This window comes from Centropristis striata, chromosome 8 (assembly GCF_030273125.1).
Source record: "Centropristis striata isolate RG_2023a ecotype Rhode Island chromosome 8, C.striata_1.0, whole genome shotgun sequence".
Lineage (NCBI taxonomy): Eukaryota > Metazoa > Chordata > Actinopteri > Perciformes > Serranidae > Centropristis > Centropristis striata.
In genome coordinates this window covers 21052945-21077456 of record NC_081524.1, presented here as the reverse complement: position 1 = coordinate 21077456, position 24512 = coordinate 21052945, and the positions used below count along the sequence as shown (strand labels likewise).

The 24512-nt window shown below is 38.4% G+C and overlaps 1 protein-coding gene across 1 annotated transcript; it reads right to left on the bottom strand.

The window, feature by feature from the left end:
• Positions 1-11677: 11677 nt before the first annotated feature.
• On the bottom strand, positions 11678-23456 carry herpud2 (HERPUD family member 2). Its single transcript, XM_059338959.1, has 9 exons — positions 23322-23456; positions 20337-20740; positions 17314-17391; positions 16613-16720; positions 15234-15394; positions 14221-14346; positions 13453-13788; positions 13139-13250; positions 11678-12554 (listed from the first exon to the last, which is right to left on the bottom strand). The coding sequence occupies exons 2-9, from the start codon at positions 20481-20483 to the stop codon at positions 12366-12368; spliced, it is 1257 nt and encodes a 418-aa protein (XP_059194942.1). The 5' UTR covers positions 20484-20740; positions 23322-23456; the 3' UTR covers positions 11678-12365.
• Positions 23457-24512: the final 1056 nt, after the last annotated feature.

The following is a 24512-nucleotide window of genomic DNA, read 5'->3' as shown; positions in this document are numbered from 1 at the left end:
TCGGTTAAGACTGATGTCAAAATAATCGGTATCGGCATCGACCTTAAAAAACCTGTATCGGTCGACCATTAACGTGTATAGCACCAGAGATCCACTAATTCACATAGCTGGAGAGTATTTAATTGGAAAATTATTTTTAGATTCTTTATCAAACTGAATATAAACAGTAAACAACTCTCAAGACAGCAAACATGTTGGAGGAAATGTGGGCATATGGATGCAAACCATTCACATATCCTCTGGAGCTGGCCAATAAAAGAGCTTTTCTGGGAAAGAGTGAATGCAGTATTAAATGAGGTGTTAGGGTATGTAGTTCCCAAAAAATGTTTAGTTTTATACCTAGGGAATATAACTGATGTGATGTTAAATGAAGATAATTACTTAGCCAAAGTGTTGCTCACAGCTAGCAGAAAAGCCATCACAAGAAATTGTAACACAGACACAGTCAGGGGTTAGATATAGTACAGGAATGATTTACAATTGAAAAAAATGACCTATTTTCTAAGATTGACGGAAGATGAGTTTAACAGAAAATTAGGAAAATGGATTAGGTTTCAACATGAAGACATCATTGATGTATAATTTATGATTAAAGTGATGAATTAAGTAAACAGTGCAATGAACTGTGTTACTGGATGTAAACTGTAAATACCCCAGAGTTGTAATTAGTTGTGTTATCATGTGTTTCATTCATATAAATAGCTAAGTGTAAAAAAAGAAACCTTTTTAAAGTCACCTTTCATGGGGTCAGAAACAGCTTTTACAGCTTTGTGTTGATGCATTTTCCAGGGGGTCCAAAAATGGATTATGGGTTTATTAAGCCTAGGAGTTTTTTTTTCTGAACACGTAGAACAGAATTTCTGTTCTTACAGCCCTGGGAGAGAACAAATGTTCTTGCATGTATTAGTCTTTAGAGATACGTGGTTCTCACAGGACAGCAACGCGACAAACATGACGATGTTATAGAATGATGCATTGCTGCAGATGACAATACTTTGCTTTTGAGTGCAGGACTTTTACTTGCACTATAAAAAATGTCTGTAGATTTTACGGTGAAAAACTGCTAAACCACGACAGTAAAAGACCGTAAAATGATAAATGGGTTAATTCAGTTTCAGTAACAATGAAACATCGTAAATGTATATATTAGCCAAAACAGTATTTTTTAAATAAATTAAAAAATACTCCAAAAAATTACTCCACTGTAAAATACACTGGCACCTTGTTTGTAACAAACATATACTGTAATAGCCTATATAGATACAAGCCATCAGTGTAATTTTTGCATTTATTTTTTGTAAAAATACTTTTTCTCACTGTTAAATTAACTAAACACCATATCTCTAACAAAAATATACTGTAATAATTAATGGTAAAATCTTTAATTTATGCGGCATTTATAAAGTATTTTCTTGTCAATAATATGGCAGAACAGCATTTCTTTTGATGGAAAAACTTTGTTTTTTTTATGGTAAAATATGGAACAAAATGGCAATCTTAAATGTGAAATAAACAGTGCTAATATAATTTTACTGTAATATTACAAAAAGTTGCACAGTATTTATTACGGTAAAGTTCTGGCAACCACAGCTGCTGGTTTCTTTTTTTACAGTTTGTGGTGGAGTATTTACACAGTTTGGTGTTAATATTTTTATCTGAATACTTCTTCCATGCATGCAAGGTCACACGGTTTAACTGGGACACTTGAACAGAACAGAGCCATCGTTAATGTTATCAGTAACACCTGTGATTTCCTGCTGCAGGTCAACCTGTCCTCTGTGGGGAAAAAGGTCGATATTTACTGATATTCAGCTGCCAACTGGCTTTTTAAAAATACGTTTTCCAAAACAGAATATTTCACGTGTTGTACTCAAAGTGAAACATGTAAAATAATAATGTGTTACCCCCATGACTGTTTGTTTATAAAGATGCATTCATAATTTAAAAATGTATTTCCAGCATCTTTAAGCCTTCTGGGTAAAAAATGATCATACACAATCAAATGTAAAATAATTTGTGGCAGCGTGATTTGCTGACCGAAATAAGTTACATGATATCAGATTATTTTATGTCCTTTAGGGTGCAATAAAAGTCATGATGTTCTTTTTTCAGTAGATATTTATTTCTGTTCTATCCTTCTTCTCTTGCACTTGCAGCTCTACTTATCATGTTGTTTACTGAGAGTTTCCTGTGTATGTTTGCTTTATATTTTTTTACTTTAACATGTACAAAATCTAATCTAAAAATATAAGTTAGGTCAAGAAAGCATAAAGTACAAATGAGGGGATTATTTTTATTTCATGTGCAGATACAAACCAACAATGGACTGATGCTACAATAAGGATCATTTTGTCTTACAAAAGGCTGATTTATGTGATTCTCCTATATCAGACTGTATTCCTGTAATCCTGTGAGTACTTTGGTTTGCTCTCAGTAAACTTGCTTCATATTACAACGATCAAACACACTCTAGTTTGTTTTGACACCAAACATGCTGTTTTAACAGCAAATGTGGATTACTCCACCCTTGAAAGTAGTCCCTAACAGGAAATAGTGCATCTATTTCCTCCTGCTAAGGAACTACAGTGAGAAGCTGTGTTAGGAAATTGTTTAACCTGTTTTAAGAGTGAATTAATGCTTGGGGTTAAGAGCCCTGGACGGGAAATGGGAGTTGGAAAGTTCTTAAAGAAGAGTTAACTCATTGGGCTTCATACAAGAACATTTTCGTATTCTTATCTTAACTTTTAAATCTCAAATTTTCCTCAAAGTAAATTGCGTTTGTGCTAAAGAGAAAATTCAAAACACAAGAACATTGGTGAATGTTCATTGGTGAAAGTTTTCCGAAACAAGTTGTACAAGAACTAATCTCTTTGTACATGTAGTTCTTGCATTGTTTTTGTTTAATATAAGTAGAGAACAGCTGCGATCATGAGTTCATATTTTATTGCAAAAACAAGATATTTAACCCATTATTTCTGGAGAAAATGACCTCCTGTCTTTCCCCAGATAAGATAACCATTTCATGGCCATTTCATATAGTTGGTTTTGGTCTTTTCTTGTTGACAGAAAGGAAAATATGAAATAACACCAGTTGTATTCTTGTTTAATTGAAGGTGTCATGCAACAAAGCATGAGAAGGTGAAGTCAAAGAGTCTGATTCTGCAAAAACGACACAATGAATGATGGACTAAATGAGACGAAAAACATCCACTCAGAAACTCTGAAGAGTTGTTAAATTATTAAAGCCAGCTCTGCATCATAAATCCTAATGTTCTATAAGCTAATAGACCTGCATAAGAAGTATCCTCAAATGGGAGAGCAGACGTGTTGCAGATTTACATTTCAGGCATTTTGCCGATGCTTTTATGAACATTAACATTAAAGGCAAACAGCAGCACTTTATGTTTGAATGGGTCCAAAAATGCTTATAACTAAAACTGAAATAAACTAGAAGTGCAGTCAGAGACAAGGACCTCTGCCGTGTCCTGTAATAAAAATGAGAAATCAGCCCTGTCACCAGCAAAAAATGTTGCCAGTGTACGTTTCTGATAACCACAGATACGTTAATATTTCATGTTTTTGTTTGATCGGGGACCAAACAACATGATGTTAAAGCTGCATAGTGGATGGGACCGGGAGCGTGTCTTTTTTCCCCTCTTTGTATGAGACTGGGGAACGGACCCTTTTTACCCGCTTTTCACAAAAGGGGTCCTATGTACCCCAGTCTGTTACTTTTTCCACCAATACTGCCAAATTCCATGTTCAATTCCTATTTGCCAATTCCATGGCAAATAGGCCATTATTATTTACCATTATTAGAAACCCTTTTTCCGAAAAAGGGTCCTATGCTCCCCGGTTAGGTACGTACATATGTGTGCTACAGGGGAACCTAGGACCCTTTTTGGGAAAAACGGGGAACATAGGACAGGCCATTTTTTCTAAAAAAGGACCTGGGGAACATAGGGATGACCCCGATGGGACCAACCAACCAACCCTGGACTGTGTCCGCAAGAAGTGTTTATGTGCTACTTTTACCTCACCAAGTGGTTTTAAAGTGTTTTCAAATAGTTTGAAACATCGATTGTCATCTCAAAAGAAGAAAATGCAGGCACTCCGGTGGATTGACAAAAGTTAAAAACCCTTTATTTTACATGGGTTGAATATAAAAAACACCAACGTGTGTCGGCTTGCACCTTCCTCAGAGTGTATGGAGACAAGAGACAAAAGCACATGCTATTATAGGGGGATTCAGTTCAGCTGTGGCTCCTCAGGTCTATGCAGTGCTCCTCCAGGCCTACAGGAGGCCCTGGCAGAAGCACCAAGATTTTCTGCTTCCTGAACAATCAGACAATACCACTTGACTATTATTAAGATAAAAAGTGTAGCAGTATAACATAAATCATGGGTGACAAAATGGAAACCCAACAAATAATAATCCAACTCAATATATGGAGAAAAAAATCTCAATTGTCATGTTTGCAGCATTTTTAAAGCAGCGGTCATCACTTGTAACAGTGGCCCCTTTCAGACTGCCATTTCAAGCTGCGATATCTACTCCTCTGTGACGTTCACCTTCAATCTGAACGTCCCGGAGACATAGTTGGGGGATCAAATGATCCTGGCTCTGTACCGCCTTCGGAAGTAGTAAGACAGCTGTTAAATTGACGTGACTGTTTGAGGCGGGACCAATGTAAACCGACAGTGCCGGCAAGACTGAAAAAAAGGTGACATACGTTATCTGTGCGACCAACACTCGGGTAATAAGAAAAGAAGTGGAGCGTATCATCAGAAACGCCTCTCACTTGAGTCTGACAGTAATGAATCATGTTCAGCAAAATGCAGAACAACTTTCTTTGATTTTGTAGAATCTCTACAGAGAGAAATAGCACAACGGGCAGTTCTTCCACCATTAATGTTTTCTTTGCTTATGTAAACAAACTGCTGCTGCTCTGTTACACGGCACCTCCCACTTCGTTCCGCCATACCGATTGAAATGTGAATTTACAGAATGAGGACGGCCATATTACGTCACTGCAGAATCAGTATAAAAGTAGAACGACGGCAGAGCTTCGTTATGGCACTTTTGCAAAAAACGCAATATGAGGAAGGCTATAGGAAACGGGTTGCAGTGTTCATATTCAACATATCTGTGATTAAAACATGTAGAGACTCAAAAAAATATTTGTGGTATGCAGAGGCTAAAAATGTCAATATGTATTCCTGTGTCTGGGTTGGAAAAGTAGTTTGTGTATCTGCCCCGGGATTCAGATCAATGTCAAATTTTCGAGGGTTTTTCCTCGACCCATGCTAAACCATTGCAATACGTTTCATGAAAATTAGGCCAATAGTTTTTCTGTAATCCTGCTGACAAACAGACAAACCAAACTGAAAAAAAACATCCTTGGCGAAGCTTATAAAACAATGTCATGACTCAAAATAGCGTTCCTATAAGCTTGTTTAGTGTTCGTGTTCAGTCACAATCCATGGACTGAAAAACACACCCATATCTGCACTCTTGACTCCAGTACACAAAGTACACACTCACACACACACACACACACACACGGTCGTCTATCACCAGAACCATCACCCGCCACCGCAGACGAACTGACAGATCGATGGCTGGACGTTAGTCACCGTTTCACCAGGAAGAAGGCCCCACTTCAGCCCTGATAAGAATCGGTTACATCCTTCGAAAATAAATAAATAAACAAATAAATAACATCCAGTGTGGCTCTGATTGGATTAAAGGGAGAGGGGAAGGGCAAGACAAGCCACCATGAGGTATGGCCTAACAAATTGGAGCCAACAGTCGGGCCAGAGAGTCCATTTTGGGGCATAATTTACACAGTGAGGAGCATGAGCTGAATCTAATGTCATTTCCATCAATTTTGCATTTTGGCCCTTTTTTTTTCTTCCCCCGGGCTTTTAGCGGTCGTTTGAATCGTCTGGCGGAGGACAGCCAGCGAGCATTACAATGTCCGAGACGTCATTTAGCACAGCACAGAGTGAGAGGTGGTTCTTTATGGCGTGGTGACTGGCTGCACAACGGCAGCGTGCATCCATTGCTATACCCATCTTGCAAATGGCTAACAATATGCTAATAGGGTAAGAGGACAGAATCGCCCCAGACAAGCCACTTAATGGATGTTTTATCTGCAGGTCGAGAGTCTCATCAGCCGCAGTCTGTCCTGACAAGACGTGCCAAGTCAAATTTAGCGATAAAGCGCTTTTAACAAACAGGCCACAAAGTGCTTCAGGGAAGACAAAGGACACAAACACACAGAGAGGAGTTTGTGCTGAAATGTGAAACCTGTTGGCAAACAATGGAAAATCATTTTAGAGGAAATACACCTTGAAAGCAAAGTTGTCTGAGGACAAACAGAGACGACAGGCCTCCAACTAAATTCACTTCCTGCCTAAAAAAATGGCTGGATTTCTGCTCAAGCACAAATGATTTTACTAAAGGTTCGTGTGACTAAATGCAGTCTGACTTTGAGGCTGCTGTCAAAATACTTCTAATCTTTATGAGACTCTGAACATGTTTCTTAGTAATGCCATTAAAATATAACCCAAAATCAGAGGTGAAACATGCGTGCTGTCTTTTAAAGCTCTAAACTGCCCTACTTTACTTGAGTTTTTCCATTTTATGCTAATTTATACCTCTACTCCACTGAATCTCAGAAAGAAATAGTGAACATTTTATTATCTGACTGCTATAGTAACTTTTCAAATATCAATTTAACAAAAAAACCCACACGATCAGTTTATAAAATGGTGCCCATTGTCAGTTTTTTATTTATACTTTTTAGCATTATTTATGTCTACAACTAACCACCAAGCAGAACATCCTTGTTTTGGGATAATTGATGCAGGTGTACTTAACAAGGTCAGTGCAATCAGCTTCAGGTGTGTGTCTGTGTTTAAGTGTGTGAGAAGTCTTTTTTTTTAATGCCAAATTCTGTGTTTTGTTATTTTTGTGGAAACATTTTGTTAAGTTCATGAGAAAATGATCAATCATGGAACTTTAAAAAAAAACTGTAAAAAAAAAGAAAAAAAGGTTTTGGGTATCTGCAATCTTGGTGTTTATTGGACGCACGTGTCATTAATATATCTCAGAGCTGGATGTGTAGAAGGTACACAGTGTTGCGATATTATGTTTTGAAATACTGGATCGGTTTCAAAATAATTTAAATGCAAGGACTGTGATGAATGCAAATGCTGTTCTGATGCTGAAGTCAGAGAACCAGTTCCTAACCACATAATTGAAAAAAGTATTTACTTGGAGAAACAAATCTCACAAGAGCCTTCACAACATAGAAATACCGCTTTGATAATGAACAAATGCATCTTATAATAAGGATATGTGTACAAAGGGGGTTACAATGAAAAAAAAAAGAAAGCCTGTAGGTGGTAGATCATTGTTAGGAAAGTAAAACTCTTGCACGAATGGAACTAAGATCTGTCCTGATGCAGGTCAAAGTTTATTTCAAAGGTGTAAATTTCATATTCCCCAAACAAGGGTTCAGTCTGCTCAAAATCACCTTCAATCAGAAAAGCATAAGGCAGCAAAGAAGGCTCTAAAAAGCAGAGTTTGTAGTTGACAGTATCTGATAAAATGAGGTCTGCAATGAGTCAAGGAAGGATCTAAGGGCCTGTATACACGACAACACTCACGACAAAATATTTGATCAGATGTGTCTTTCATTTAGATGGTGGTGCCGTTTTTTGGGTTTAAAAACGCAAAAAAAAAAAAAAGATACCACCATCCAGAGTGGAAATCTTAAAAACGCTCCACCATTGCATTTCCGTCTAAAGGGTTAAAAACGCAAAGTGTGCTCTGATCAGCTCATGCTGGCTCTTGTCACGTACGCACTTAAGTAACATCCAAGTGTATGTCCATACTGACTAACAAACTGGGGCCATGTATCGACATATCTAACATTATTTGCAGCAATAGCTCGACCTCCTCATCTGTCCGGACAAAATTATCTGTCTTACTTTGTCTCTTCGCCATGTTTTGGTTTTCGACTGTAGGCTATTTTTGCACTACTAGGAGTAGAAGTATGAGAGAAGAGAAGTATCTAAACAGCATGAGGTCTTGCTGGTGTTGTGTGGCAGTGCTTCACAGTACCACCTAGCCACCTGAGTACATAGTACATCAAATTTCACACTTTTGCATCACCGTATGCACGCAGATTTCCCCCTAAAGACACTTGTCTAAACGCAGAATAAAAAGTGAGAGCGCAACTTTTGCATTTTCTGTCCACATCGTCTCCATCTAAATAGAGCCTAAATTTCTTAGGTTTGCAAGTCTCCACCTCTCTTAAGCCCTAGAGAAGGGAGTCCATCACACTCTGATTGGCCTATTAGAAAAATGCACCAAGCTGCTTTTGTTTATCTGATTAATTAGGAACCAATCACCACACTGTGTGCAACAGGTGATCTGAATAACCTCCAATCAACTCAGAGGAGTTGTGACAGACAGCTAAAACACATTGTGAAGAAATGAGAGCAATCTAAGAATGAAAGACTGCTACGATACTAAAAAAAAGTACTTTTATTTTCATTAGTTTTACCTCAGTAAAAGACCTGAAAACATTTTCCACCACTGCCTAAATGTGCATCTTTGATTTTGTATACATTATTAAAATCACACTCAGTAAGGAGCAGCGTGCAGCTACAAAAATGCACAACTACTCATAAAAAAAGGCAAACTTGAGCTGTAAGCTAAAGCAAGAAACACAGAGTTCTGTTTGGAATCAATTGAATCACAAGATAATCACGTTAATCACAAACATAACTTGTATGTTTCTGACAGCAGTGCAAGTTTTCCTTTCAGTGTCAGACACAGCCGAGGAACTTAACTTTTATTTGCTCTGACACACGCCTGAGTCTATACTTAGAGCCATAGAAGGGTTTTTTTTCAGCTGATACAAATATGAGCTCCTGATTTCTAATATTCACATCAAAGACGTGGATCAAAACATGCATTAATTTGCATTTTCTTTTGCAGATTTTCTGGCAATTCAGTTAAAAATTGTGCTACATCTGGATCGAAATGCAACAACTCTTAACAATAATTCTTAATAATTATTTAAGACTTTTCTTTGGCATTTCCATTCTGCAATTGATTGCTGATTATTGTTATTGTTGTATTGAGGGTCTAAGGACAGAGGGTGTCGTACCATGTACAGTCTGTGAAGCCCTTTGAGGCAAATCTGTGATTTGTGATTTTGGGCTATATAAATAAAATTGATTTGATTTGATTTGATTCTATGTGCCAAATAATATCGGCCTTCTCGCGCATCGGTCTCGTCTAGACATGAAAGTTTTACTGCACATGCTCAGTCAGAGCACTTTTACTGAAAGCAGGTGCTACAGCACATCACCATCCCGTCCTTACAGGTGTCACACACTCTATCTCTCACCCCCATCTTCTCTGTGTTACTTAATAAAGTCAGTCTATCTCCGTGGCATGTGTCCAGCCCAACTGCTGCCTCTCCAAAGACAACGAGGCCTGATAGCAGGGAAACAGGAGAGAGCCGTCTGCATAACAAGGACTTATTATGATGATGAAATGTCCTACAAGGCCCCAAACACCCTCTTAAAGAAATCTCTCCCTCCGATAAGGGGAGTCTAACCCCGAGGAGAGAGAGGGGAACCTAACCTGATTGGATCGGCGGCTCGGAGGGGGCGCGCGTAACGAAATCAAATGGCCGTCAAGCCGCTGTCATGCATAATTAATTGGGCCTTCTACGACCAACTACAAAAAAATCCATGGTCATTTGATTAGGGGGTTTTGGAGGACTCTCTGAAGTGCATCGCTGTCTGAGCTGCTTCCCTGCTCACCTCGCTATCAGTGAGGATAGTGTCAGAGCCAAGCATGTTCAACTTTAACATCCAACAGGGATACAATTCAAACTCTCAATAGGGTTCTTTTAAAACTTAAGACATAACTCCTTCATAAGGTCTGTGAATAATGTGCTTGGTTTTGCTGAAAGTCACGACAATCTATAGATTAAAAACCACCAGGTGGAGTAAATTAAACACGCCTTCCAATCCACCATTAAGCTGCCCTTCAGCAAGGCACTTACCCTCCCTGTGCTCCACTGGAGCTGTGCAGTGGAATTATAAGACACTATTATCTGTACTTCTCTAAGGTATATTATATGCAGTGGTGGAAGGAGTATTCAGATCCTTTACTTCATTAAAAGTACTGTGAAATCACTCCACTAGTAAAAGTCCTGAATGCAAAACTTACTGAAATAAAAGTACACAAGTATCAGCATCAAAATGTACTTAAAGTATCAGAAGTAAAATTACTCGTTATGCAGAATGAACCAACTCAGATCGTTTTATATATTCTAAATATATTATTGGATTATTATTGATGCATTTATGTAAGCAGTGTTTAAATTGTGTACAGATAGGGCTCATTTTAACTACTTAACACTTAGATGTGGTTTATTAAAAAAAACTTTAAATTGATCATGTTTTTTGTATGTTAAATCTCGACCTGAAAAGTAACTAAAGCTGTCAGCTAAATGTAGAGTAAAAAGAACAATATTTGCTTCAAAATGTAGTGAAACAGAAGTATTAAGTTACATAAAATGTAAATACTCAAGTAAAGTGCAAGTACCTCAGAATTGTTCTAAAGTACAGTACTTGAGTGAATGTACTTAGTTAAATTCTACAACTGATTATATGTGCATAGCAACTACAAAAGACTTTCATTTTTGTTGATTTTAGCAGCTCATGTGGTAAAAAAAAAGGAAAAAAAAAAAGCATTGCGTTTCCATGAGCACCATCTCCTCTTGTCGTAAAGAACTTGGTCCGTCATGAGTGTGTGCATTTGCTTTGGAAGCGAGTCAAAGAAAAACTATTTATTTTTAATTTTCTTCTTTTTCTAAACACAGCTCTTTCGCAGGAAGCATAGCCATGGGGTAATGTATCCATTCGTGACTGACTATATAAGATTAATAACTGTAATAGAATGATGGTGAAACAGAGTCAACTTCATATATTGATGCAGAATGATGCCTTGCAATGCATTTCATAAATAAAATAGACATAATGAAGGAATAAAAGAAGGAGGACATGAATTAATTACCACTGGCTGAAGGGAATGTAATTATTAGACAAATTAAAATCTTACCTGATGATTGATGCTAGAAGAAAAGTGACAGGATCACCAAGTTGCATTCTCAGTGCACTCTGATCATTCGTACAAATTTTGGCTTTGAGATATTTCAATCTGGATCTTGGCTAATCCTGACATTTTTCTTGTGTTGTGTATTTATTGATTACTATGTGTATTTATTGATTTGCACTGTCCCTTTTGAAGTAAACTAAATTTATACTTAACTTTATACTTAAATTTTAAGCAACAACAACATAGTCTGTGCAATGGAAACAACATGAAAAGGATAAACTGGGACATAACAAATATGCAAATAAGAAAATGCTGCAAATCTGTACAAGCCGATGTCAACAGTAAAGTTAAAGAAGTAGCCCTTTAAAGTGTGCAAACAATTGTTGCATGAAAACAGTTAATAAAAGTCTCATACAAGGATCAGCAAACTACTTGTCAACTCTGAGCCACTTTAACATCCGTGAGTGAAGACCGCCACCTGCAGGACATCAGAGGAACCACAGGAAGTAAAACCCAGTCAAACCGCAGCAAGATTTTTATTCATAAAAAGCATATATTCAGGAATTAAAGATGCATATACTTACATGTGTAAATAATGTTCAAATACACAAAGTGGGAAAACAATGTGCTTCAGTAGCTGCAATGTCTTTATGCACATCGTGTGCATACATGAAAATGTCTTTAGGGATGTGGTGTTTCATGATTTGTTAGGGTCAAAAATCTCCCTCATGGGGAGATTCCCATCTTTCTTTTCTTATGGGTGGTGGGGTGGGGTCACATCTCACATTGAAATTTTTTAAAAGCATGACCTTTCACTGATTAAAATGGAAGACAGCTCCCTCCTGGGTTTCTCACCATTGCCACTTCTCAATGAACTCGTTCAAAGAAAAAAAAAAACTTTCACTGCTGAAGCATTTACTCCATTAACACAACATGAGATTAACTTTCTACATTCTCGTTTATTCTCTTACCCTCCTGCAGAGCTCGCTGCTCCTGCCTTTAAACTTCAGGGGAGCCTGTTTTAAATATCAGTCAGTCTGTTGGCAGCATGTTGGAAGTTTTGTACCAGGCGGTCTGGGATAAAAGGGTGTCTGAAGATGGTTTTTGGAGTATTTAAGACGGTAAATATGACGGTGGTTATTGTGATACTTCTGTAGAGCGGTACCTGCTGGCAGAAAGAGGAGGGGTATATGAGGAGGGTGGGGTCTGCCTAGTTGGCCGCTTGGGGCCGTCCCTCTGGGATGAGCGAGGTGAAGAAGGTGCTGACGAAGGACCACGCGGTGGTAATGAAGCTTGGCTCGGGGAGAGCAGCAGCAGCAGCCTGGGCCTGGTCCTCGGGGCCTCCACCTGCTTCCTCACCACTGTCATCGTCCTCCACCCCCTCATCCATCAGACGTTCCTGGGACACGGATGGGAGCAGACAGACATTTTTTTAAAATTAAAAAGACAGTTTGCAGAATCAAACCATTAAATTATAGCCATTTGGATTAAATGTTTAGGAATAATTTTTTTTTTTCAGACAATCTGATCCATTATGTTCTTTTTTGATTATCAGCAATAAGTCTCCAAAATGTTATGTTTGGCTGTGTCCTAAAGAGCAAATTAGTCTTTTGTGATGCAGATCCAATTACGTTTTCCAAAACTTGATGCAACTAATAGTGTATGAAATCTTACTTGGAACAAAAATCATATTTAACTGCATAGACTTGTGTCAAATGTGCTTGTTATCATATTTAGTCAACAGCATTCTGTTTTTTTTGGTCACATTTTCAGTTTCAGTTTCAGCATTTTAGACTCTCAGTCAAAGAAAACTATTTTAGATTGGTCAATTAAAACTGTTGACATTTATTTTTAGTCATCAGGTTATATAAAACATATCAGTGAATCTAGTCCAGCCACAACCAATGATTGTGTCATTTTAGTCCAACCTTTTCAAATAAGATTTTATCTTATTATGTTCAAGTTTGTATTTTTTCAGCTCACCATTTCCTGTATGTCCTGGTGTCTCTCTGGTTCCTCTGGAGGAGGCCTGGCCCGTTCTGCTCCTCTGAGGTTCTGCTGCTCTGGCCTGAAGGGAAACCAACCGGCCTGATGCCTGGGGCAAGAAACACAAACATCAGCATCTGCAACTTGTTTGTAAAGCTTTTCATTTTAAAATCCCTACATACATGTATCAAATGTTGTACTCTAGTTAAAAAAAAAAACATTGAAACCTTCATTTTCACCTTCAACAAACATTCAGCAATCTGAATACAAATTAAAGCCAAAGTCAGAAATGTAAATTATAATGGCCTCACAGGTAGACAAGCAGCATGGCACCGATAACCATGACGAAGCGGCTAAAGGAGGAGTAGAAGTAAACGATGCTCAGCAGGACGCCGGCGCGAGACACCGTGTACAACCAGTCCAGCCAATCGCGGTTAAGGTCGTCGTCGTTCATCACTGCCCCGCCCTGCGCGTTCATCTGGATGTTGGGGTTGGCCGGCTGGTTCTCGGGTAGAGGGTTGGGGGCCGGGTTGGGCCCCAGCGGGGGCTGCACAGCTTCATTCGGCTGGGCGGGTTGAAGGGGCGAGGAGGAGGGAGAGGAAGGAGGGGAGGTGCTGGGAGGCTGAGAGGCGGCTACAGCTGCTTGACTGATGAGGAGGCGAAAAGAGAGAAAAGGAGACAAACAGGATTAAAATATGCAGACAAAATTGCAATAATTCCACTTAAGCTTTGTTTTATTTGAAACAGAGAAAGAAAATCGCGGAAAAAGAATGAAAATTTGAATCCTGATGCTTTTTTGAGCAATTGGCAGTGAGGGAAACATGCTTCCCTATTGCCTTCATATTTATATATTAGTGCTTCAATTAAATTATTTCAAAAATATTAATTGCACATACTTCCACAGAACACAAATTACATTCCTGCAAGAAGCTTTAATAAAGGATTTCTATGTAGTCAAATATGTAAATGTTGAAGTCCTGACTGTTTTTGTTCATAATCATGATGTGTATCGCTTAGAAAAAGATCAAATCAGTGTAAAAACAGCCGTGACCATTTACAGAAACATTTCTTTCACTTACTATTGCATGTAGTAGTGGCGTGCATACATCTGCTGCCACCAGAGCATCTGCATGGGCATGTACATGGGGTGAGCCGGCATGTTGGCAGGGAGGTCGCCTTGTAAAGGGACCTGGGCTCCATCTGGCCTGTGGAGGAATGTCCTTTTTGTTATTAAATGTGTCAATATTGTGCACAAACAAACATCGTCTCATGACAATAGCATCTTCTGTCTGCCTTTTCGGTCTTCACTCTCAATTATCCACATTGGAAATGTTCTGCAAGTATGTTATCTTCTGGGTGCTTAAGCTCATTCAAACTTATTATTACAATAATCTTTTTAAAATAGTTTGATTTATTCCTGGACTGTTGTATTGGGTCATATTAGATTAGACAGTCCCTTTAAAATGTAACCCTCTGGACACCAACAAGGCATTTTAGGGTGTTTTTTGCTCTTTTTACATTTTCTCACTGTGACCTTGTTTCACTGCAACATATAAATCCTGCACCTCTATGGAGTCAGCACAACCATGGCAATATGAGTGTCAAAATTGTCTTTCGTGTAGTTAAACACTTAAAATAAATCATAAAAAGTCTGCGGAAACATCATTAACAATGAGGTATATTGTAGTGTCAGAGATTAGGGTGGGGGATATGGGCAAACAAATAATATCTTGATTATTTAAAAAAAAAAAAAAAAAATTCAGACAACGATAATCCATCAACATCCTTTGAAATGTGATTTCTTTACCAAAGAAAAAAAGCTGTCAAAAATCTTTTTGCTTGCCAGGACATCTATGGATGGACACAATGTTTCAGAACAACAGCTCTTGTTTATATTTTTAAACTTAAACATTCAAGAGACTCCCAGTTAAACTTCATTGTAGAGACATTAAATGGATAAACATCAGTTTGTTTTCTCTATTTGAGATATCATAAATACTTGATAATGTAAAATTGCATATCGTCAAAACAATGTTAACTATATTATTGTAGACGATATATATCGCCCACCTCTAGTCAGAGACTTGCTTACCACTGAGGGACACCCGCAGGGCTCTGGGGGTTGTACTGGGGGAAGCCGCCACGATACCTCAGGCCATCATAACTTCCTGGGACAGAAGAGGAGGAGGACGCTGGCTGACTGTCCTGATTTGGTGTGGTGGCAGAGGAGGGGGAGCCGGCTCCGTCTGAACTCTGAGGGACAAGATGTGAACACTAGTCAGACGTTGAATGAATGAAAGTAAACAGTTCTCTGTGGAAGGTGTGTTAAGACTGAACCAAAGGCGGTTTTAAAGGCTGTGTGACTGCATACAAAAGGCAACAGAAGCCAGACCAAAGTCTAAACAAGCTGTTACAGTTTATTTTGGATGAATCTAATCATATATTTTCCCCTCCTGAAACAGATAGTAAGGTTGGGCGACTGGATAAATATATCGGCTACCGGCGTTTGGGGGATTACGTCGGTGGTTGTTTCATTCGGGCCGATTTTATTTGTCTTATTTAATGGTCGGTCTCTGAAGAACCAGTGAGAGCTTCGCTTAGCTTAAGCAAAGTGTGGAATAGGTCTGACTCTGATGCTGTGTTCCAATACCCATACTTCCATGAGTACACTTAAACGCAGTACACTATCCACACTTACTAAGTACGCAGATTTCAGCAGGTGAGTGTTGTTCCAAATCTAATACTCCGTGGTGCACTTACCGGAAATGATGCTCGCGACAGCCGCCGCGGCTCGTCACCCCGCGAAAAACTTCCGGCTTTGAACGGCGAAAAAATGATCCTTTGTGTTGTTTAATCTTTACTTCTACAATCCGGCAATATGGCTCCATTAACGCAGCAAATGTGGAGAATGCGCCAGCATCGTCGGCCGCCATTACAAAAAAATTTTTCGAGCTGAGTAGCTCTGCCTGGCCCCGCCTCTTCCGCTACGTAGACAAGATGGCGGCCGTTGAGTGCGTTAAGTGTACATCGTTGCACACTCAACGTTTTGACCGTTATGAGTGCAACATCCGGGTCTTTTAGGTACACCTCTTTTTGCCGCCATCGGAATCGGAACACCCTGCATACTCAAACTAAGTATAGTAAGTACGGGAAGTATGGGTATTGGAACACAGCATGAGACTTCTCAGTGACAGACTCTCATTCAGCATGTTAACCCAGTAGCACAAAGAGGCTAGCAACAAGAGAAAGGGGCAGTATTTAGAGCCTTTTAGAGCATATTTTCACATCTATCTGTGGATCAGGGGTTTATTTCAACCATACAAGAGCTGGTGATTGCTACCATCACAAAATAATAGGTTTTAAATCAAACAACCGGAAGCTTTGAACTCCAAACAACAAAACTGTCATTAAAAGTGTCCTGTAGGAGGTGAAGAGGATGTTGTGTGTGTGTGTCTGTGTCGCTCTACTCACGCTGGAGTCAGAAGCAGAAGAGTGGGCCATGGAAGAGCTCCGAGGCATCGGCGAGGCTGGAGGACTGTGAGAGGTACACACTAGATGCATCATGTGGTATTCATCTTGCTGCGGGTCGACAAGGTCAGGGCACAAGTCAATGATGTGGGAGGAAGAGAGAGAAGAAGAAGAGGAGAAGGAGGAGGAAGAGGTAAAGGCAGCAAGAGAGCAGATGGTAAAACAAACAAGAAACAGAGAAAGAGAGATGGGGGGAGAGGAAGGATTAGTATGGAAGTGGCCAGAACTCAGACACAATACTCCCCCTTTGTTGGTAAAAACACATCAGATCAGCTTTTGTTTCCCAGGCAGCCTGTTTCAGTTCCCCCACAGCAAACACACACATAGACATGTGAACAAGCTGGGTGTGCTTCGAGTGATTTTTTTTTACAAAAATGCCAAAAATGTGCTGATCCAAGCTTCTCAAATATGTACGCTTGAGGCTTTTCTATCAAGCATGATTTGAAATGTAATACTTTGGGGTTAGACTAAACAAGACATATTAATAAGTCACCTTGAACTGTGGGGAATTAGAACAGGCATTTTACACTTTTTTTTTTGACATTTTATAGACAAAATAATTTATCAAGAAATTAATCCACAGTAGTAGTTGTTTTTTTTTTTTTTTAGACAGGAGCAAATCTATTTGGATGTCTGCCTCTTACCTTTCTAAGCACATCTTTGAGCTGTAGGTGGTCCTGAAGGAGCCTTCCTGAGTACACCAGCCGCTGGTCTTTGGACAGCTGCAACACAAACAGCATTGTGTGGTGAGACAATGAAAAGACCAGTGGGCACAGACAGTGTGAAGCTGAGTAAACCTGTTTTCTTTTATTTGTCAAAACAGCAACTGGTAAGTACATTTAGGTCACTGGCTGTGTGACTATTTCAGCGCCTAACAATCTTTTCTTTACAGTGTAAACAGATAAGGGTGTCTTTGCCTCATAGAAAAAAGAACCCGAGAGGAAACCTGACCCTCACAGCTTAAACGTTAAACATAAACAAATGTTGCCAAGGTGAGGACTAAAACTCAGGTATAAAGCAAATCCGATGAGTATTCCTCCAAGTCCTCTGGAAAAAAGGAAAAATTTGAACATCTATAATTCCATGAGAACTTGGACACACGTCATGTGCTGATGGAGATCATGTAATCTTATCATAAGCACCAAATGATCCAAAATGGACCTTGTTGCGAGCCATCTTCCTGAACTGCTGTTTTGAAGGTCAAAAATGAACTCTCAGCCAACCCTGTCAAGACAAGTCCCCTGTAATCCTGCACTGTGAGGCAGAGCAGAAACATCATCCTTTTAAATACACAAACATTTTCTAGCAGATCATATCATTCCAGTTCTGAGGTCGCCTTCCTGTCCGTCTGCCTTTTATTAAATCAAATATTTGTATACTTCCTACACAGCACTGTAACTTTAATTCTAGCATTTTATACAAATCTTATTCTATTCAGTAATGATTATTTTATTCTCTCTTTGCTTTTTGTAATTACTTTTTAGTTGTTGTATTTGAATTACCTTTAATGGTGTTTTTTTTGCACTTGTCATGTTTTTTTGCAGGAATAAGCTGTAGAAATAAATGTTCCTTGCCTGGCAGGATCTAATGTTCCTGTTTTTGAGCTGTGAAAGGGGGAAGACCTTGTTGTCGTGTGCAGTGTTATAACATGAGATGTGAAATCCTTAATGTGTATAAAGTGATTAGGCATCTTCGGATTAGATCAGATTGCTGGGCTGGAGATTTAGATTTCAAATCTTTCTAAACACATACGCAGTACATTCAACCATAATCACTGTGCTTCTCCAGGCTTTGTGCTTCATGTAACTTTATGAAGGACATTTGCCAATTATGGAAAACCACCTGACGTTAGGGTATAAAATAAATCCATTGTATAACAGTGCTATACATTTTAACACCTGTTGCTTGTTGCTCTGTGTTCCACTTTTTGTCATGACAACATGAAAGACAAAATTGAAAAGGCATTTTTCACCTTCAGTTTGCTCTCTTTGGGGCTGCGTACCTGACTGAGTGTAATAAACAGCACAGGACACACCTGGGCCCTGTAAGCAGCAGCCAGTCTTGTTGTGGCCAGACCTCCTCCTTCCACCTTTGTTCTGTGGCTTTTGGTTTTCCTTTCCTTTTCACACCACAACACCCACTCATGACATTTTCACTCAAGCTTTTGCCTTGTTAAGATGTTTTTGTTAATAACAAGCCGCTTTATCCTTTATGCTGGTCTGTGACATTTCATAAAATATCTCCTACAGAGTGGATCAGAATCTGGATGCTACATTTTTGATTCGCAACTTCAGTTGTTTCTTTTTCCTTTTTAAGTTCAATGCAGTTTGAAATTTGTAGAAAAATACAATGAAAATTACAGTGTTCACCTAGTAACTGATTAACTTCTCCATGAAAAATGAGCAGTCTGTTTGTTAAATAGTAACCTGAAGATGAGATTATTTATCACCGAACATGTGAGCAGGTGGCAGGTGCCCCTGTAATTCACACAATGCACCTGTTGACAACCTCAAGCCAGTCATTACTGAGGATAAAGACAGGAGGGTCGTATTTATTCATATGATTGTTCGGAACATTCTCAGTGTAAGTTACCAGGGAGTGGTTTGAAAAGGGGTTTTTTTTTACACACTGTAAAGAAAAGAAAATACATTTAAATAAAAATAAATAAAGTTGGTGAGAGGTATACAGGAGTGTTTGGTGCACAAGCGTTAAAATGAGAAAATGTTTTCCTTATTCTTTCTTACGCTTTCTGAAATGCTTAAGATGGTGATTGATATGTGCAATTTCAATTCTTATTCAACTGTGGATAGATATTTATCTAATGCCGAAACAATGATTTTAGGCACAAAATGAATCAGCCAAAGATATTTTCAAGGAAATATGACAAATATTTGTCATTTCCTTTAGTACTTTGGCTCCGGGAAATTGTCGCACAACCGGTTTATCAGTAACATGAGAAGACAAACTAAATGGTAGGCTGTAACAAGTGCTTGCTAAGAGTCTGTACAGTGTAACCCTACACCTCAGTCCCAAGCAAGATGATTTTGTCTGTCTTTAACACTTAAGAAATTTCTGCTTATTCATTAGTTTGTTTTTCTGTTGGACCAAGTTCCCACCAAACTGTGACGTCTGTTTACTGTTACACCCCTAATCAATGGCAAATTAATTGGTTATGAAAATAACTCCTGAGAGTAATGTCGGGCGTGTGTCATGAAACTATTTTGAAATTGCAAAAGTATCTTTTCCGGCATTATATTCTGAAAAGACAAACGTTTCCATGTCAGTGCATATCGGAGATATGTACGCCAATACTGATATATTACTGATACATGTCTGACTCTATTTTAAAGTCTCCATAAAATTCTTTCCAATCATTATTTATATATTCTACTTTTTAGCTCCTTGGTGTTTTTTTATTTATTATTACTGTGTTTTTCTATGTAAAAACTGTTTGTTAGTTGCAGTACTATATTTGTCTTTCGGTACACTTTAGTCAAAGGCCAAAATCCATCTGGTTCTGTGTTCTAAGTCACTTCTGGTCGATGAGCCAGTTTAAACTCTTTTTCATGTGTATTTACCTCAGAGTCAATACAATAAAATGGGATTAAACTTTACTTTTCCTAAGGGAAGTTGCTTAAGTAAACCATCAAACATGAGAGCCACTTACCGGTTTGCTGGGATACACGTTGGAGATGTGACTCTTCAGCCTCTCCACAGTCCAGTTGAGGAAGCAGTTGATTGTCTGGTCTTCATACTTCTGGTTGGGGGCCTTAATGACCAGGGTTACAGGACTATCAACTGCCCAGGAGTCCATGGTTCATATTACTAGAAGATTGGGCTTTGAAAGCACCTGAGCTCAAGAGAGCTTAGTGTCACGACTCAGGACTCTCCTGAGGAGGAAACTCCCTCAAATCCTCTCCATTCTGGGCTCAGCTAAAACACACCTCAAACTGCTGCTGTGTGTGGAGGGATGTGGTTCCCCCTCTACAACATCTGTCTCCTCTGCTGTGGAAGTCGGTGGTTTCCAACTGTATCGATGGAAATTCTTCTGTGGGGATATCGCTTGGATCTCTAGTGGGAAAAAAGGAAGAAAAGTCTCTTTGAAGGAGGGGAGCTTTTGGTACAACATCTCTTTAAAACTGATTATGAACCTTAAATGAGGTAAAACTTATTTCAGGGTTGTTGTTATTTTAGACTGTATTAGTTGCAGGTACATGAACTTGGAAATATTCACTTGTAAATTTAAACTATCGGCCAGTAAACCACTGCTCCTCTCACAATACTTTCAGAATGACAGTTTCTGCATTGATTTTAGAAACTGAAAGGATGAGCTAAAGACCAAAACCTAAACTCCCCCCCCTTCCCAAACCTGTTTGTAAATCTTCGCCCTAGGTCCATGTTGACTAACAGAGTACCTGCATACCTTTAAAAGTGGTTCAAAAGCATGTACTTTCATTTTTAAAAGGGTTAAGTAACCTCCTAAATCAGCTCTGCACTCTACTTTCTTTCTTACAAACCAAACAAACAATTTGTTGGGGACTTTTTCAGACATAGATACAGTGCTCTGATGAAAATGTCACGCAGTATGATTGTGTTATTGGACAACTATGAGGCTCCATGACAGTACCTGTTAGTAGGATCAATACATCAACACACATCCCTACTATCTTCCTACATGCACATATTATTGTACTTCGCTTCTTGCTGTGAAGGTTTGCACATTCCACAGTGAATATTTAGCAAATTCCTGCAACAGCTTGTCCACTCTCTCTCATTTATATTAGGGCCGCACATTTTTATTTTTATTTTATCAAAGTTGCAATATGGTCAAGTGTAATATCCAAACAGAGAAGGTGCAGTATTTGTTTAAGGCAAACTTTACACCATTCTGTGTATTGTGGTGCCGTAGAGATCTCCTGGCAATTTTTTTTTATTTTACATGCTTAGTAAAAAATCTTTGATACACATTCTCACAAAAATTTTATTATTTACTTAATATATTTTTAAATGAAAAAGGGAATAAAGATGCAGAAGTTATTATTCCCTCCACTGTCATGATTCATACAGAAATTACAGTATCATTTTTTAAAATTGCAATGAGATATATTTGTTCCACACCATGCAGACATTGTTTTAGTGTGTCTCTTGACTTAAGTCATCTATTTTTGGTGTTGCTCATTTTTTATCTGCTGTGAGAGTTGCTTTTTCAACTTTTTGTACACAACCTCAAAAATCACCAACAGTCTGATATTATATAAATTATTGGATTCCTAAAGATTCACACTCCTAAAAAATAACCAGGTAAACTAACTAGTTTCGCTGGCATACAGTAAATAGGGGTTGTCAAGCTTGGTTTATAATAAGATGTACTTCAGTGTTTTTTAGGCAAAAACATTCAAACATTAACCTAACCGCTCCTGAGGTGGGGGTCATGAGTTTCAGTTAAGTCCTATGGACACCTGCCACGTTGCATCATCTTTACAGTGTGATAACATCTAATTGACTGGTAACCAGTGGGTTTATAGTGAAGTGCAACAAATAAATATGACTATAAAAAAACTAGCGTTTTCACCAGATCTAATGGTTGGTCCCCCGTGGACTTGTTGTTACCAAGTTTGGTTTTTAAGTTTTATTGTTGACGCGTTTTTATTACCTGCTGTACATTCAACTTTTCATACACATATGTGGTAATAATACCACAAACCTCTAGAATTCCAACACTTACAGTCTGGTGTTATGATATAATGGTTAAATCATAGGATTCCTAAAGGTTTAAAGTTTAGCTGACATACAGTACACAACGTTTGTCAAGCTTTTACATTACATGTATATTGGGGCTATATTAGCAGTTTATAATAAGATGTTATTCTGTATTTTTTTCTGCAAAAACATTCAAGCATGAAATTAAACCAGTGGGTTTTTGGCCATCTTTTTGGTTTAAAAACCAAGAAATTTGCTCATGAAACTACTTTTTATTATTATTAATGGTTTAAGTTGGTCTCCAGTGGATTTTGTTTAAGCTTTTATGGTGTTGCTCATTCATTGTCTGATGTACAGCAACTTTTTGGACACCTATGTATACCACAAACCTCAACAGCCTGGTGTTATGATATATAAATCATAGGATAACTAAAGATTCACACCCCTACAAGTTAACCTGACAGGTAAACTAACTAGCTTAGCTGGCATACGGTACATAGAGTTTGTCAAGCTTGGTTTGGAATAAGATGTACTTCTGTATTTTTTATGCAAAAACATGAAAGCATGAAACCAACCGCTGCTGAGTTTCAGTTAAGACCTTCTGACACCTGCCATGTTGCATCAGCTTTACAGTAAACTGTCATAACAACTAACTGACAGTAAACCAGTGGGTTTATAGTGAAGTACGACGTAAACTAGTACAATCCTGATGTTTAAAAACGAAACAATAAACCCATGAAACCAGCTTAAGGTCACGCGAAACGGCTCTTCTCATATTTTGACCCTCCGTGAAAACAGGGTAACAGGGTTAGCTTTTCCGGCTAACGTTAGCATCGTCAGATAATTCGGTTGGACTCGCAAACCGTTGGTCGCAGTGACAACACATTCACTGGTCTTAACGTGACGGAATGGCGCCAGGTTTTTTAAAACAGAGACAACTTTCTTCTCCTACCTGTTTACTCTTTATTGTGGTGCCGTCGTCCCTTCGTCCCAGCCGGGGCTCTCTCTCTCTCTCTCTGCTCCCTGCCTTGTTGTTGTAATGTCGGGTGTGAGACCGGAAGCCACGTCAGCACTCTCCTCACAACAGCTGATCAAAAAAAAAAAAGTCCGGTTAGAAACCAGAAATACCGGTGGTAGAACAAGTGTTCAAATCACTTTATCTACCTAAATGTACTTATAATACACTGTAAAATATCATGCTACTAGTAAAATGTCTCCTCCTTATTAAAAGTGAAAGTTTTTGCTGCAGAAAAATGTCTCGACTTTTATAGGCGACTATTAGTATCGTTTATGATTACCTTATTGTTATTCATGCATGCTGAAACATGACGTGGCCGTCCTCCGTTCCTCCACATAGGGGTAGACAAAAAAAATATTATTCAAATAACGGACTACAGAAGGAGTGAACGATGATAACTTTTACTTTAAAGTACTTTTAAAAAAGGCCAGTCATGTGAAATGCTGTATTTACCAGAAAAAAAAACTAAGCTTGGTGTAGTCTGGAGCTGGTTATTACCTAAATATCATACAATTAGTCTTCTGCCATGTCTTTTATTCAGTTGTGCAGTGTAACTAAGTACATTTACTCAAGTGCTGTACTTGGAGTTTACTTTCATTTATGTAACTTTCTACTGTTCTACATTTTAGAGGCAAATCTTGTACTTTTACCCCACAACATTTAGCTGACAGCTTGAGTTACTTCACAAGATTTACCATGAAAAACATTATCAATTTAAAATGATTAGGCTTCTTCTTTTTTTCTTTTCTTTTTTTTTTTTTACATTATATCAAGTAGTTTAAATGAGCCCTACAATACAAAATAATTAAAATGCTGCTTAAATAAATAAATAAAAAAAGAGAGAGAATTGTCAAATTAAATTCCAATCGTCCAATTATATATATAGTTGGGCAATTCTCATTTTTATCATTCAACAATCTGAATGGGTCCATTCTGAATGATGAGTGATTATACTTTTGATACTTTAAGTACAGTATTAGTACTTTTACCTAAGTAAAGGACCTGAATACCTCTTCTACCAGAGGATTTCAAAGTGGGAGGTGAGCCATGCTGATGGGGGCTCCAAACAGTTATAGGTGAAGCTCATCACAGTAAAACAAATCACACCATGATAATATTAATATA

What these genes read in the sequence shown, in the direction of transcription:
- herpud2 (XM_059338959.1), bottom strand. Translation starts at nt 20,483, where the DNA reads ATGGACTCCTGGGCAGTTGATAGTCCTGTAACCCTGGTCATTAAGGCC. An exon ending in TCAAAGATGTGCTTAGAAAG is followed by an intron (nt 16,721 to 17,313) that starts GTAAGAGGCAGA and finishes GTCGACCCGCAG; the next exon opens with CAAGATGAATACCACATGAT. An exon ending in CGCCACTACTACATGCAATA is followed by an intron (nt 13,789 to 14,220) that starts GTAAGTGAAAGA and finishes CCTCCTCATCAG; the next exon opens with TCAAGCAGCTGTAGCCGCCT.